This window comes from Aulonocara sp. 'chitande type north' Nkhata Bay, linkage group LG1, assembly GCF_057382095.1.
Source record: "Aulonocara sp. 'chitande type north' Nkhata Bay isolate Kocher_YH1m ecotype deep benthic linkage group LG1, A_spYH_male_GT1.1, whole genome shotgun sequence".
Lineage (NCBI taxonomy): Eukaryota > Metazoa > Chordata > Actinopteri > Cichliformes > Cichlidae > Aulonocara > Aulonocara sp. 'chitande type north' Nkhata Bay.
This window is the reverse complement of record NC_141344.1, coordinates 21,415,802-21,431,192: the sequence shown is the minus strand read 5'-3', so window position 1 is coordinate 21,431,192 and position 15,391 is coordinate 21,415,802. Positions and strand designations below refer to the sequence as shown.

The following is a 15,391-nucleotide window of genomic DNA, read 5'->3' as shown; positions in this document are numbered from 1 at the left end:
CAATGCAATTACAATAATTGTATTTTCAAATGAATTGCAAAACTCAAAACCCAGCGTCTTGTGGGCTGTGAGGAAAAACTACTACTACTACTCGTTCTTTTCTCTTTAAAAGAAAAAGACCTTGGAATGATGATTGTGTAATTTGCAGAAGAAACAGCAGCAGCCTTACTGCCCAATTCAATATAATTCAAACAGTCAACGTTTCACCTGGTGGTTTGATATAGCAACATGTCACTCCTTTTCCAGGGCCAAATAACAAGCTTCCATGTTCAACAGGAAACCAGAATTCTCCTTTATATTCTCGGCCTTCATAAAAAACATACACAAACGTTTTGTCTACCATTTATTCAAACATTGTTTGTGGTTTCTGACGCTGTTGGAAACGACTACATAAGGGATTGATATGTGTGGAATTTTCTGAAAGCTGATATAAAAAAAATTAGTTTACTGAAACATAAACAACAGGCAAGGTGAACCACCTTTGCAACATGACATTTTGGAAAGGCCATACCGTTACAGAATATAATCAATCTTTTTATTGTGCTTTCAGTAAAGCAGCCGCAGTGTGCTTTAATGCTATTGGCTGTACAAGAGGATCAAATATGTATTTATTCATTTATTTGACTGACCGGTTGTATTTCAGACTTTCTGTCAGTTTTAGTTATATAAGGGCATGCTGTTAATACACATGCTGATTTCTGTCACCCCACTAACTAATTTTTCTTTACATGTAGAAACACAAAGAGTGAGAAATCATAAGCAGAATTCATGTTGTAATAACAAGCAGGGTGTTGTGTTTGAAGAATATTAAATCCAAGTCATTCATTTTTATTTTTCAAGGAGCCAAATTCTGTCAAGATTATTTTTAACGCATCTTATTTCTCAGCTGGCTTTTTTTCCCTACCAGTATTCGGTGTGGTGTTTGTTTTTAGACTTGCAATGAATAATTGAGGGACGATGCTTGAAAGCCTTTAAAAGTAGCTGCGCTCTTTGTCTGTCTTTGAGTAACACTTTGCACAATAGTGAACTGGAGCTTGAGCATGTAACAAAGATCTGAGCCCTGCATCAGCCATAAGTTTGTGTGCGTCCCACTTCCTGGCTATTTAGGAGGGAGTCAGAAGGCAAAATGGTTTCATTTGTACCCACTGGAAATAGATTTTCTCCCCCCCAAAAAATAATTTTCAGGATAGCTGCAGGTCATTTTCCACATGGCGTCTAAAAAGAAGATTTCTGCGTTTTCATACTAAACTCACTCCTGCACCAGGTTCGAAACAAGGAAGCCACTTGGTTTAACTGTCTATCGATGGACTCCTGAATAACCCTGGGAGCACAGTCAGTGATGTGTGTTTGTGTGCTGACAGTGAGGGGCTGCAGACGGAGGGCGGAAGCAGATGTGTGTGAGAGAGGTTCAGAGCTGTGGCACTATCACAGGGTGCCTTTGTCTGCCCGTAGAGAGTGTTGAATTAAAGGCTGTTAACACTAGTCTGCACAGTCATATGCTAATGCCTCTTACTCTGAAAGAATAAATAAATTATGGGCCAGAAAAAAAAAAATCTGAATGCCTGCTTATCATGCCTCATACAACACAGATAGTGTGCAAGAAAGATACAGGGAGTCTGCGTAAAGAGAGAGCGAGAGAGACAGTATGTGTAGGGCTGCATTAGAACGAGGGGGTGGCACTGCACAAAAATAGCGCTAAAGGAACATCAAAGATGCAAGACAAAAGGGATTCTCTATAACCTTTCTTACTTTTTGCACCTTTGACTTTGCACTCACTGCGAGCGTAGGTGATGTTGCACGAGCAATAATGAGCGATAGATTGGGCAAAGAGGCAGAGATCGAGATTTGGACCGAGAATAAGGAGGGGAGGGGGGATTTAAAGGGAAAGAAACAGAGGGAGATTTAGATAGAGCCTACAGAGTAAGTGCGAGGGAAGAGAGCCAGCACAGAGAAGGAGCAGAGGCAGCGGATGGGAGAAGAGAAGAGGAGAGGCATTGACTGGAAGCATACACATGGAAGAGAGAAGAAAACGGCTATTTCATGTGTTCACTGTGCATGACTGAAGAGTGCGGCTGTCTGACTGGATTGTTAGTCATCTGCTGCCCCACAACTAGAGGACGTACAAAAAGCACACAGGCAGGCTGGGAATATAGAGCTGTGTGCAGAGGATGAACAGGCGGTGTGGGCTCGCTGGCTGTGATCGCTGTCCTCAGACCCCATAGCCTCTTCCACTGGTGCTGTTGCAGGCCGTTAGCCTTGCAGTTAGACAGCACAGTCATAAATACAGAATGAGCTCCAAGCACTCCTCCGACTGGATTCCCTACAGGTACTGTACCACATTCCTGAGAACACACAGAGGGGGCACAGTGTTCATCTTTTGAAGCATGTGTGATTATTTGAGCGGGTGTTCAGAGATCAGACTGATTAACAGTAACATCGAGCCGGTATGATGACAGAAAAGCATACAGTAATGTGTTTTTTTTTTCTTTTTTTGTGCAGGGTTTTTTTTTTTTTTTAATTTTTAGTTTAGGTGGCGAGTTGTTGAAGTATCACCAAAACAAACAAACAAAAAAGAACAATCCCAAAATGTCAACTGCATCAACCTCTGATGATCTCATATTGTTTCACAACTGTCCATAATGTGATTCAGTGCTGTCTCTGATCAGTTTGGATCCAGTTTGATTGCTGTGCATATCAAAGATAGAGCCACGTTCACATTTGTACATTTATTAATGTCCACTTTTTTAATCACTGAGAAAGTTCTTCACGTGTAAATGTGCATGTTTTATGTCTCCTTTCTTACTGCATGTGCCAGTATGAGCTTCACTGAGCCATGCTGGTGGCAGTCATGCCGTTTTGTAGCTCTAAATCTCCTGTTATAAAACATAAGCATTTCAAGTGTAGTACGAAAGCTGGTGGCTCCTTCCTCTAATTGAATGCCCATTGCCATGGTTTCCCTTGCTTGCTTTGAGACCATTGGCTTATGGTTGCTATAAGTTACGGTGGCAATCCGCAAATTTCAGAATGAGACTGCATCAGGACAACAGCAGGAAGCAACCTCTGTGGGTTTTATTTTGAATAAGATTCCTCCTACTATGGCAAAGTTGAAACAAAAGCATTTAATGAAATGCAGTGAATGCACAGACTTAAATAGCTAGCAGCGCAAATTACAACTATCTCTCCATGGCCTCCTTATCCCTTGACCAGAAAAGCTGTTAACGAATGCTAGGCAGCAAAAATAAATACTAACTAGATATTAACCAGTAAAAGTATCCGTAGCAGTAACAGTACTTGTATATACTATTTGAAAGAGGTCATGCCAGTGAGCAGAATTTTGATTTCATCTCATGAAGCTGACATTAAAAATACATGGGCCTCTTTGCAGGGAGGGTTGGATACAGCAGCACTCTGTAGATCTGTTAGTTCGAGGTATAGAGCGCACAGAAAGCAAGTAAATCAAGGAAACATGTTGCTCAAACATCCACATAGAATTGGTGATGCTTAATTTGTTCTTCTCTGTGTATGAATTATTCATCAAATCAGGGTTGTAGTTTTTTTCCTCTAATGTGGGTATGAAGAAATTATGTTGTCAAAAATCTGTTAATGGTCTGATTCTATTTTTTTTACGTGACCTTTTCAGAAATAACCAATTTAGTAGAGCAAGACATGGTGTCCTATACCACAAAAGTACTTAAAAGCTTTATTATTTACATTCCCACCTGCAAGGTCAATCTACATCTGCACAACGCTCATGAGATTAATTTTCCAGAATTTCATGCATTTCACCATGCAAAGGACAAAAATAATCTTGCTTTTGTGTCTCCATAATGGATTGCCTGTAGTGTTGCACACTGCAGATTCATCAGCCAATTACTGTCACATATTTTAAACCTGATGATGCATGCAAAACTATTTTAAAAATATGAGGGTCTCATAACTTCTATTCTGTTCTCCATCCAGTCCTACATTCAACAGCAGCTAAGGCGTCATTCAGTTTATTTTTTTTTTTTTTAAAAAAGACTGAAAATAGGCAAGCTATTGTTTCAACGAAAATCAGAATCCTGGGCAGTGTACCATGGTATGTTGGTACAGATGATTTGAACCCAGCTGATTTATTGGCAGCCGATATTATCTTGCCACTCTATCAGTATTGACATGTTTAATGGTTAATAAATGAAAAGAAGAAGAAAGACCCTTCAAACATGTAATGAGCGCTTACATTGCATTGTCTGTTCACCAGAGTGCACTCTGCAACTTGCCCGTTTGCTACAGCTGATCCGAGCAGAGCCTAAAGGAGTAAATAAATAACTACAAATGACAAATGTTAGAGAAATCTGTTTATGTTTTGTGCATCTGAAAGAAAAGAATATTGTCCCGATATATCAGAATGTTTGATTTGGAAATCACCAGATATCTGTATTGATATTTGTCTCAAAAATCCTGTATTGGTCGGGCTCGACAGATGATTTCGGCACTACTTCCACAATGTTAGCAACAGTACTTTACAGCATAAATATGTAAATAGCATACATTTGATTTCAGACGCAATTAATTCTGATGAATCTAGGTTTTCTTTATTCATCAGATAGAGCTAAGGTGCCTTTTTCCACCTTAGTATTGAATCAGTCCAGCAGCCAGTCTGTCAGTTTAAAAACCACAATAAAAATACTGAATTTATATGGCAACAAAGACTTTGCAAACTTGCATGCAAGTATTCAGGGATAACCTTTTCATTTCTTTTCAAAAATTGCTGAGGTGCTTTTTTTGCACCTTAGTTTTAAATGATATTTTATAGGTTTTGTAGAGGTGATTTATTGCAATGGATAGGCCCGGATGTCAGTGCTTTACCTGGTCAGTATGCACTACAGAGGTGTGTTAAAGAATGACCAGGCTCTCTACATAATAATGAGATGTTTGACCTGCACTACAAAAGCACGTGTTCATGCCATTATCTTTCAGTCTGATGCCTATTCACACTTGATCAATAGACACGGAGTGCTTTGTTTGTTTGTATGTCTGACAGCGTGTGGGAGGTAAATACTTTTTTATTGCATCTGTGTGGGCATTTGTCATCAAACTAGAGTCGGTGGCACAGCGCTATCAGTTTATTGAATGATTTTACATGGTCCACATTCAAGACTCCACTGACATGATTCTGACACATGAATGAAGCGTGTAAAAAGGTAAAAAGGTTCATCAACAATGCTCATAAAGGAACATTAGTTTATGCCCAATTACTCTATTGTACCTTCATGCAGCCAGTCATAGTGGGTGATGGAAAGAATTTCGTTGAAGTTTCTGGTAAGCAATCTGAGAGATTGGTTAGGGAAAAAACGAGACGAAAGATTTAAACTGAAATACAGGATTGCATGTGCTTTTAAATGTTGTAACTAGAGATGGCACGATACCACTTTTTTATGTCCGATACCGATACCGATATCATAAATTTGGATATCTGCCGATACCGATATGAATCCGATATAGTGTTTTTTAATCAACAAAACTGTTTTTTTTTTTATATCTTGCTGAATTTTGTATAAGTTCATACTCAAGTTTAAAACAACAACTACACTAAAGCTATTCTGTTATACCTGTATGCAAAAAAAAATGTTTCATAGTTCAGCAATACTGATCAATCTAATAAACTTAAACCTACACCATCCTCCCTATTCTGGTATTTTAAAGAGTACTTAGCGTAAATATTAAGCAACCTAACTAATAGGGTTCCAACTCCCAGCAACAACAAAAATAAATAAATAAAAAATAGGGAACCACCCCTCACGCTCCACCTCATGATGCTTAATCGACGTAATCAACCTTAATTTGATGCAGTGTGAAAAAAAATGCACAGAAATCAATTATTTTTCAAGAAATATTAAATAGATTCAACATCTTTCTTCAACAAAATTGCAGACTGCACAGATGGTACCTTCCCAAAGGAAAAAGTACTATAGCTTACTAGGGTATATTTATTACCGTAGACTCAACAGTTACTATATACAGTAATGGACTTCTATTCCTTTTACATCAAATTAAAACTTTGGGTGTAAGATTCGGATAATTATTTATTAAAAGAATCAGAATCAGAATCAGAAACTTTATTGTCATTGTCATGAGAACAACGAAATTAAGAATGGTCCCCGATCATTGCATCATCCCTAGCAATATCAAAATATAAATAAAACAATAAAATTCAATAAAATTCAATAAATAAAATAGATAGAATACTTAAAATACTAGACATTTTAAATGAGAATAAAGAAAAGTGTGTCTTTGTGCCCCTTTCCCCTGTTCATGCCCTATCGGCCCCCCTGGCTAAACTTTGCTAGATCCGCCCCTGCACAGTTACAGCCGTCAGCTGCGTAGAAAAAGATCCTGGTGTAGAAAGTAATATTAAATAAATTCTAACAACAGCTTATCAAGCTTAAACGTGCTGCTGTTGTTTATCCACTGGTTTCCTCTTTCTGGTGCAAAGTGGGCCAAAAGCAAACTAGAGAGACGGACTCGCGACAGAAAAGCCGATCAGCTGATCGTTAAGCAGTTTCATGATTGAAGTAGCAGCAAGAGGAGGCAGTCGCTCCATATATCGCTTGTTAAGCTTAACGCAGGAATGCTTTACAAACATTCAGAGATGGACTTACACACTTGCTTTACTTCTCTCGGGGATAACTTTGTCGGAGATGAAATGCCGGGTTGCTAGCGAAGCTCCACATGCTATCCAGACCACCGACAGGTCCCGCATGCCACAGCCGCTCTATCACGTGATGCATACTGCTCCGACATGCTAACGTTCTGAGGTGAGTTACGGCGTGTTGCAAGTTTTGTGAGGTGCTTTCGTGATATTTAATGGATCGGATTACATTTTTTATTTTTCTCCGATATCCGATCCAGTAATTTAGGTCAGTATCGGACTGATACCGATACGTAATATCGGATCGGTCCATCTCTAGTTGTAACTAAAAAATAATTTCTACTGAAGAAGAGATCAACCAAATTATGCAAATATACGTGCCTCATCATTAGTTGTGTGTCAGGAAAACTGGACATTTTAAAAATTTACAATTAAAAATGAAAAAAGTGCGATATTTAGTCAGAATGTGGGTAATGTTACTGTCACAGTAGGGAAAATAGTGGTGCAGACCTCGACAAGAACCAAATTATTGGGACCGTGTGCAATGAATGACGATTCGAAGATGGGTGGGATCCAGGTCTGCGGCCAATTGCAGCCATCTATCTATCTATTGTGAAAAGTGAAATGACCTAAAAAGCACTAAACTGTAACCTTTTACATACACAGAAATTCACATGAACTACTTGCATTCAGAGTCTGGGCAGAACCTCATAGATTTGCAAACTGACTCAGATCAATTGCAACATGTTTGCAATCTGTGCTTATAAATGGGAAGCCAGTTATTTACAAACCTTCAAATCTGTCTGAGAGTGATTGCAGCCAGTTTGTGTCAGACATGTTTAGAGAGAGGTTGTTTCCCACCAGGGGATGTGCACAATTGCCTTGCAATGGAAAGTGGTCGTCCAGACGTTGAGGGTGTTGCACACTCAAAAAATGCAAACAGATTCAGTGTAGTCACAGAGCAACAACAGATTTTTTCTTTCCCTTTTTAGTATTATTAAAGCCATTAGAGACATTTCGAGGAATTTTGAAACACAGTATTGACTGTTATCACAAGGCCAGAGTGTAATCGAAAGCTCCAGCAAAACTTTACTTCTTCTTGATCAAAAATGTCAATCAGAAAGACGCTGATTTTGTGTAACCTTTCAACAGAAACAAACTTTATAACCATGTAATGATAGTCGTAGTCATACTTTGAAAAATGCTGCAGGGTCATTTCTATGACAAACTGAACTTGCTCCTGCTACAGGGTCTCCAGGTTGGGAGAGATTAAAAGGAAGCTTGAATAAAGTGACAGAAGAAGTATGTTTTTATGTTTATAACACAAAGCGATTTCAATCACAAGAGTGGAACGCCAAATCTGAGCTTTGATTCATCAAACATCAGAAGCACATTTTTCTCTCTATCCTTCATCCTCTTCTCTTCTACTCTTCTACTTTAGCTCATTCTCTCAAGCTGTGCTGCAGGAAATCTCCGATTGCCCTTGAATTAGGAGCCGTGGATGTTTGTTAGAGGTCTCTTAGACGCCTGTCCAAGAGCTGAAGGAACAATCAGTGAGCCTGTGGTCAGTGATTAAAAGCTCTTGTGGTAAAGAAAATAAATAAAAAGTAGAACCAGCTAATCACTGGTGCTGAATGAATCCCGTAGCTTTGTTAGTAGGAGCTACTATTTTATTTACTTTAATAAATTATTGGTATTGGAGAGTATTGGAGAGCAGAGGAAAAGGAAGCACAGCAGGAGTAACAAGTTAACTTGAGTGGGGTTTGATCTTCTCCAGCAGTACGTATGAAGTCCTGATGCCTGTCTAAAATTTGCCTCAAATTTGCACAGTGTTAAAAATGTGTGATTAAAAAATCATCCTGTCGCTGTCTTGGAGAAAAACGTTTTACAAGAGCACAAATGAAAGGAAAGGTCAAACAGAATTTAAGTGCTGTTGGCCGGCTATGAGAAACAATGTTTAACAATGTTACCGAGAAATCTGGCATCTGTCAAATTATAACTTTGTTTGTAGAACACAAATTGTCACAAATACATTCATAATTGGATCTGTTGTCATTTTGCTTTTCTTGATCTGTAGTTGTTTACTCTAGTTACGTAGTGCTTTATGTAACAGGGGGATGGACGGACTACAACACTGACACAAGCATTGCGGGTTGCTTTAAATTAAAAGCTGTCGAATCATAAACAGGCAGTCTACAGTTAATTGCTGTATAAATGCTAAGTTTATGACCTGAATTATAAAACATGCAACTTCACGTTCCTCGCAAAAGGAAAGTTTTTTTTTTAGCTTTATCTAAAAGAAAAGCACTGTCACATCATGTGGACTTAATTTCAAAGAATCATCAGATTAAAAAAACAACAACTAATGGACACATTTTAAAATATGTGGCTGAATATAAAGTGTTACATTGCATCTTCCTCCAGACCCTTGGCATATGCCCATACAATAGTCAAATAGCTCTTCTATTCTGAAGCCCTCCCGAAGGACCAAGCTCCTCATGCTATCTCTAAGGCTGAGCCCAGTCTCTCTATGGCGGCAGCTCATTTCTGCCACTTGTATCTGCATTCTCATCCTTTCACTCACTACTTTAAAGCTTGTAAATATAGGTGAGCGTGGGAACGTATATCGATCCAGATACTGACAGCTTCACTTTCAGCTAGAGCTCGTTTTTCACCACATCATTGCTGATGGCACACTAATCTGTCTGTTCTGGGTACACGAGACATGAAAACTAGCTGTATTCATTTACAAAAATATTAGGAACCTTAACCAAGAAGTTCGTAGACCCCCTTTTGGCTGCAGTTATAATTTCAAGTCTTTTCCAAGATTTACAAACCTCGATCATTGTTCGATTTAACAGAGAGCATCAGTGAGCTTCTATCTTCAGGTTTCTTTACAGATGTGCAGTGCTGTGTAAGTCTGGGCTTTGGTTGTAAGTTTCACAACAGTGTTATGATAAGAGAACTTGGAGTTTTCTTTAAGTACTCCATTTTACTCAATTCATTCTATGCTGTCAGCCTCTCTAAGCCTTCTGTGGAGAAGTAGAGCATCTCAATGCTGCCAGCCCAATGCTGCATCCAAGGAATGGTGTTAGCCAGAACATAAATCCTGTTGGTTAAACTGTTGGGTCCTTGTTTACCTCACAGACCAAGGATATTTGTGATCAGTTACAAAGTTTGTTTCTATAGTCACAAATCCAGGAAAATATGTATTTATAGTCTTGGTCTTTGTCTGGATGTCTGTACAACCTCTCTTGTGTCTCTTAGGTCATGTTTTGGAATTTCTTGGATTCAACTTGTTTTCTGTTAAGGATTTTTGCACCTTGTGGAGTTTGGCTTCCTGCCTTAGTTCCACATTCAGCTGCATTTTTTCCTGAACGTTGACAAGAAACTAACTGCAAATGGTCACAGACTTCATCCCCATCTTAGAAGCAACCATTTCAAAGGCAACAAACTCAAAAGTTAATCGCACAGTTTTGATTGTGCCGTGGCTTCCAACCATTAGCGTGACTGTAGCATAAACAGGGTTCACCACACTGACAGTGCAGCAAGTGTCAAAGCAAAGATAATATAGTCTCATAAAAGAGTTCAGCTTTAAAGTAAAGAATATAAAGTAAACTTGTTAAGTAGATTTCTTAACAAAAGCTTCCACTTTGTTATAATGGGCCTTTCACATTGATCTTCAGGGAAAACTGCAATACGAAACATCCATTTAAAATCTAATTTACAGCACAACAAATTTCTGATATTGATCATTTTTGCTACTGACAATAAGGGAGAGGAATAGGAAAGTGATGACTTGCAAGTAACCTCATTCTTCTGTATCTCCACAGTATTGCGTAACCTCCTCATACTTGTGTAACAATGCTCTCCACATTTTAACAAGCACTCCTCCTTTTTTCCCCTCCCTAAATGTCGAGTATAATCATGATAAGTGAGAAGTCAGCTGTTTGATATGAACAGCCTGTCACTTAGTGTATTAGCTCGTTAATAGCATTTGAATCGGTTTTGTTTCCGATTACTAAAGTAATACACATTGTTCAAATAAACATCGCCTTCCCTAACGTAATTATTACCTGGCAATTATTTTTTCTACTTTTGGTCAGTCATTACTTTAAGCTCTAAATCATGATGTGTATTGCCAACTATTCGTAGTATGAAATGTTATCAGGCTGATTAGCAAAGACTAATCGGAAGCTTCAGTCCTCTTATCATCTTATCAACAGTCTTCATTTTAAACACTTGATTGTGATTGAAGTGGGTTATTTAAAGATGAGTAAGTGGTTATTGGAGTATTGGTGGTAGATATAATATTAATAAGGTTTATGTCCATCCTCTTCCAATTATCTTTATCGGGGCTATGGAGTCAGGGCGTAGAAAGGTTTATATATTTGCAGACAAAGTGATCGTGCATATTCTTTAATCTAAAATTAACAATGCAGGCGTGTATTTTGTGCTTTAGAACGACACAATATCCCAGGGTGCCCATGCTATGCTGACCTTTAGGCATTTGCAGATGGCAGTATGTCATTATGTCACGTCAAATATTGCTCAAGTGAACAGTGGCGTTCGTGCAGACAGAGATACAGTATACGCCGGCTCTGCTGAGGATAGCTGACTGTTCAGCAAAGCATGCTCAGAGAATCGTTGGTGCAGGACGAGGTCAGGCGAGTGTGTAGGTTATTGTGTGGTGTGTTCTTGCAGTGAGCTTGTGCGACTTCCTTTTGTCCTTAGGGTCTATTTGCATTGCATCAGATACCAAATTCGTTGCAAAGGACACAGGAATGCTTTTGAGAGATATAAAACATTTCAGTGAGCATGGGGATAATAGCATCCTCTAAAAGACCAACACAATACCCTGGTGAAAGGCTCATCTACTAATTGGACTGTGACTAAAATACTGTAGCTAATATGGAGACTTCTTTATCTAGTTTGTGGTGATACAGGCAACACAAAGCCTTTCACTTTATTGAAGTCATTTAGTAGATTCCATTAGTGTCCAGCTTCCAGCAAAGCTTCTGGATTGCCAGAAGCTATCGACGGCAGACACATGCAGCAAGAGACGTTTCAGTGATTGTCTCCACTGTGAACAATGTGGTCAGTGTACCGGTGACTGCCTTATGTTACCTTTAAGGGTCAACTGGTAAACATGTAATGCTGGATCTGAAGCAATTTCTGTTTCAGTTTTATTTATGTAGCAGAAAAATCATCAATATGCCCCAAACAGCCTTTAAAACCCATCATCCTTAACTCGTCTGTTTTTACTTTTCTTGTGGCAGACGTTCCTCTCCATTTACTCAAGGATACAGTTTCTTAAGTGTTCTTAAGTTTGAGCCATGGATTCAACAAATATCCACAGAAATGTTGTTTGCTTCAGTAGCACTTAATCTTTGTTGACTGAGCGGAGTAGCTGTGTGTATGTGCGTTCAGTCGCTCAAGCTGTGTTATGCTTCCTCGTCACAAAACATTTAAAGCTTTGCTACTGCTAATTAATTTATGGAGATTATATTGGACTTTTGCCATTTATATTCTGTCCATTGCTAGGAAAATCAAAATGCATCATCAACATCACTTTGAACAATATTCAAATGACACCTCTGTTTATGTTTTTGCTGTATTCGCTGAGAGACTATCTGACAGCTTTCTAATAACTCCCCTGACAGTTATTATTGTATGGAACCTTTTTGAAAAGTGATTTAAGTGCTTAGTATGCTGTTATTTAACTTCTGCATGGTGTATCACGATAAACCACCCAGAGGATATAAGTATCTTTATCTAAAATGCTATGACACTGTTAACTCAGCAGAGCCATCTCCTTTATACTCGTGTTGCTGACGGGTGCATTGTTACTATGCTTTGTATCTGAAATATTGTTTTCATGTACTCTACACATTCTCATTTGGGCCGTGTCCATATTCGGTATCTGCAGCAGATACAGTTCTGTGAAAAAGAACGATTTCACAGTACTCTTTCCAGTTCTGTGAAACATTAAGTACACTGCATGATTTAGTAGCTTGTAGAGCCACCTTTGGCAGCGGTTACTTGAAGTAATTGTTTTGTGTTTGACTTTATCAGTCTCTCTCATGATTGTGGAGGAATCTGTCCCACTCTTCTTTCTATCATAGCTTCACTTAATTTGCATTTAAATATATTTGTTTATGCATGGCTGTCTTAAGGTCTGACCACAGCATTTCAATCGGGGGCTGGACTTTGACTGGAACATTGTATCACCTTGATTCTTTTCTTTTTTAGCCATTCTGTTGTAGATGTACTTCTGTACTTTGGGGCATTATCCTGTTAGATGGCCTAATTTGGGCCAAGCTTTTGTTATTGGACAGATGGCCTCACATTTGACTTTTGTTATACAGAGCAATTCGTGGTTGACTCAATGACTGAAAAGGTGCCCAGACCCTGTGGCTGCAAAACAAGCTCAATATCAGAGTATTGCTAAAACCTCTTCTTTAAGAGGTGCTTGAAGTTGCTGATGACCAATTAATCAAATGTATTTGATTAGCAGAGTATACTTAGTTTTTCCTAAGTCCTGTCAAAGCTTTCTTTTCCACGTGACTGTAAGTGAAAACAGTTTTCAATAACAAAAAATGTATGCATTATTTTTGTATCCTTCTCTGGTAAATGGTGCCCAAAGCATAATAATTATTTACATGAATGATTAGATTTTACTTTTCAGAGAATAATGACTTGTATTATGTATTTTTATTGTGAAGAAGTAATCACAGCAGAGAGGATGATATAGCTCATGATGTCATGGTCGGCTGTGTGGCAGGCAGGCAGGAGCGGTGGACCCAAAATGCAGGATTCTCAGGACACGAGGTTTAGACAGAAAATGCAGCTTTATTGCTGGAGCAGAACATCAAGATAAAATAAAACTCACAAAAGCAAACAAAACTCTAAACAGAGATGCAGGAGGACTGGAAATCCTAAACACGCAGCAAGTGAGGGTGAACAGACGTTAACGATGCGACACCGAGTAGGGGAAGACACAGACACTAAATACAAGAGGTGAACGGAGCAAAGAGGAAACAGCTGGGAGACACGGCTGACGTTGATTACACTGACGAGACAGGGAGAGCACAAAGCTGAACGCACTGACAAAGGACACAGACCTACAAAATAAGACAGGAAGCACACGCCAGACAGAGACAGACTCGTAAACAGGCATAATGACGTCATGGACAAACAGAGGGACATACGGGCAGAGAAGACCAAGCACAGGCAACCTAAACCACACATAAGGGCAAGATAACAAAACCTAAACCAGACATAATCATCATCGTCACCAACATCATCATCAGATAACTAAAGAATCAGAATATAATTGTAATCAAAACAGTATCACCAGAGAATAACCAATCCATAATGCAAAAATAAACCAAAACATAAGAAACTCAAAATGCTGGGTCGACCCGACCCAGGACCGTGACACATGATGTGAAAACAAAATACCTCGAGGCAGAAACACAGTCATTGTTTTGTGAAATTTGCGAGAAGCTTCATTAACATATAGTGTTTTATTAGGTAACAAGCTAAGACTTTAAGATTTCATGTATATAATGTTCTTCGAAATTCCAGGGAAACAATTTAATTGACTTAAGTAATGTCATTATTCTATTACAGATATAACAAAGAGCTGAAGAGCAGTTTAACCTAATCACTCCTCTTTCTTTGCTCTTTCTTAAAGCACTTTAGATGATGAGGGCACCAACCTCCGCCAGCAGAAACTGGACAGACAGGTAAGACTTTTGTGCCTTTTACTGTACTGATAAAAGAGTCACACCAAGGCTAAATCAATTACGGGAGGGCAATTTTTCGTGATACTAACTTCTGCTGCTGCATCAAGGGACCACAAATAGCCAGCTAGAACTTCTTATTTCTCTAAGTGGTATTCTATTAGTTCTCCCTTGTTGGTACCAGGCTGGGCCCAGTTTTGATCGACTTGAACAAAGTGCTGGAAACATTCCTCAAAGATTTTGGTCTATACTGATATGAGAGCGTCACACAGTTGCTGAAGATTTATCAACTGCATATCCATGATGTGACTCTCCCATTCCACCACATCCCAAAGGTGTGCTGTTGAACTCTGAATACAGTGAACTCATTGTCATGTTCAAGAAACTAATCTGAGATGATATGAGCTTTGTGCCAGAACACGGGTACACTGTGGACATAAAGTGAGGGACATATGTAAACCCCAGAGATGGTTGTGTAGGAAAGTCCCACTAAATCAGCATTTAGTGAAATACTCAGAGTAGACCTTTCAGGCACAAGCAGCCATGATATGTTCAGTCATTTTAATCCCCTTTTCCCCCATTCTGATGCTTTGTTTGAACTTAACTTTCTTTTAATGCACGGTGCTTTAAGTGCAATATAGATTCTGTGCAGTTTTATACATGCAAACTAGCTGTACCTCATAAACACTACACAAGGAAAGTTACATCAGCACAAACTGTGTGCAGTGTGTATTTGTTTAGTAAGAGGAAAAATGTATAATTATGTTTTCATACTTGGCCTAATGTGCTTCTGACGTTGTTTTATACTGCTAGAATTGCAGTTTAAATTAGATAACCAGTTGGTCCATTCATCACCAAGAATATTAAATTAGCGACATTAATTTCACAAACTAGGGGGTTTCCACATTTCCTTCATAAGGCTGTGGGTCAGTGACAGACATGAACATGCTGAGTGTACTATAATGTTAAATGGAAATTGTTTAAAGTTTCAAAAATCTAATGTGCCAAACAG

At 38.8% G+C, this 15,391-nt stretch overlaps 1 protein-coding gene across 3 annotated transcripts in view; it reads left to right on the top strand.

Moving 5' to 3' along the window:
• Positions 1-15,391, top strand: part of tub (TUB bipartite transcription factor) — a 60,610-nt gene that overhangs the window by 26,003 nt on the left and 19,216 nt on the right. For 2 of the 3 annotated variants that reach the window (XM_086287988.1, XM_086287997.1), the window contains exon 2: positions 14,331-14,382. In XM_086287988.1, coding sequence (XP_086144114.1) covers positions 14,331-14,382 — 52 coding nt within the window. Of the gene's footprint in view, positions 1-1,641; positions 2,327-14,330; positions 14,383-15,391 lie in introns of those variants that run through there. The other variant, XM_086288007.1, reaches the window with a different exon arrangement.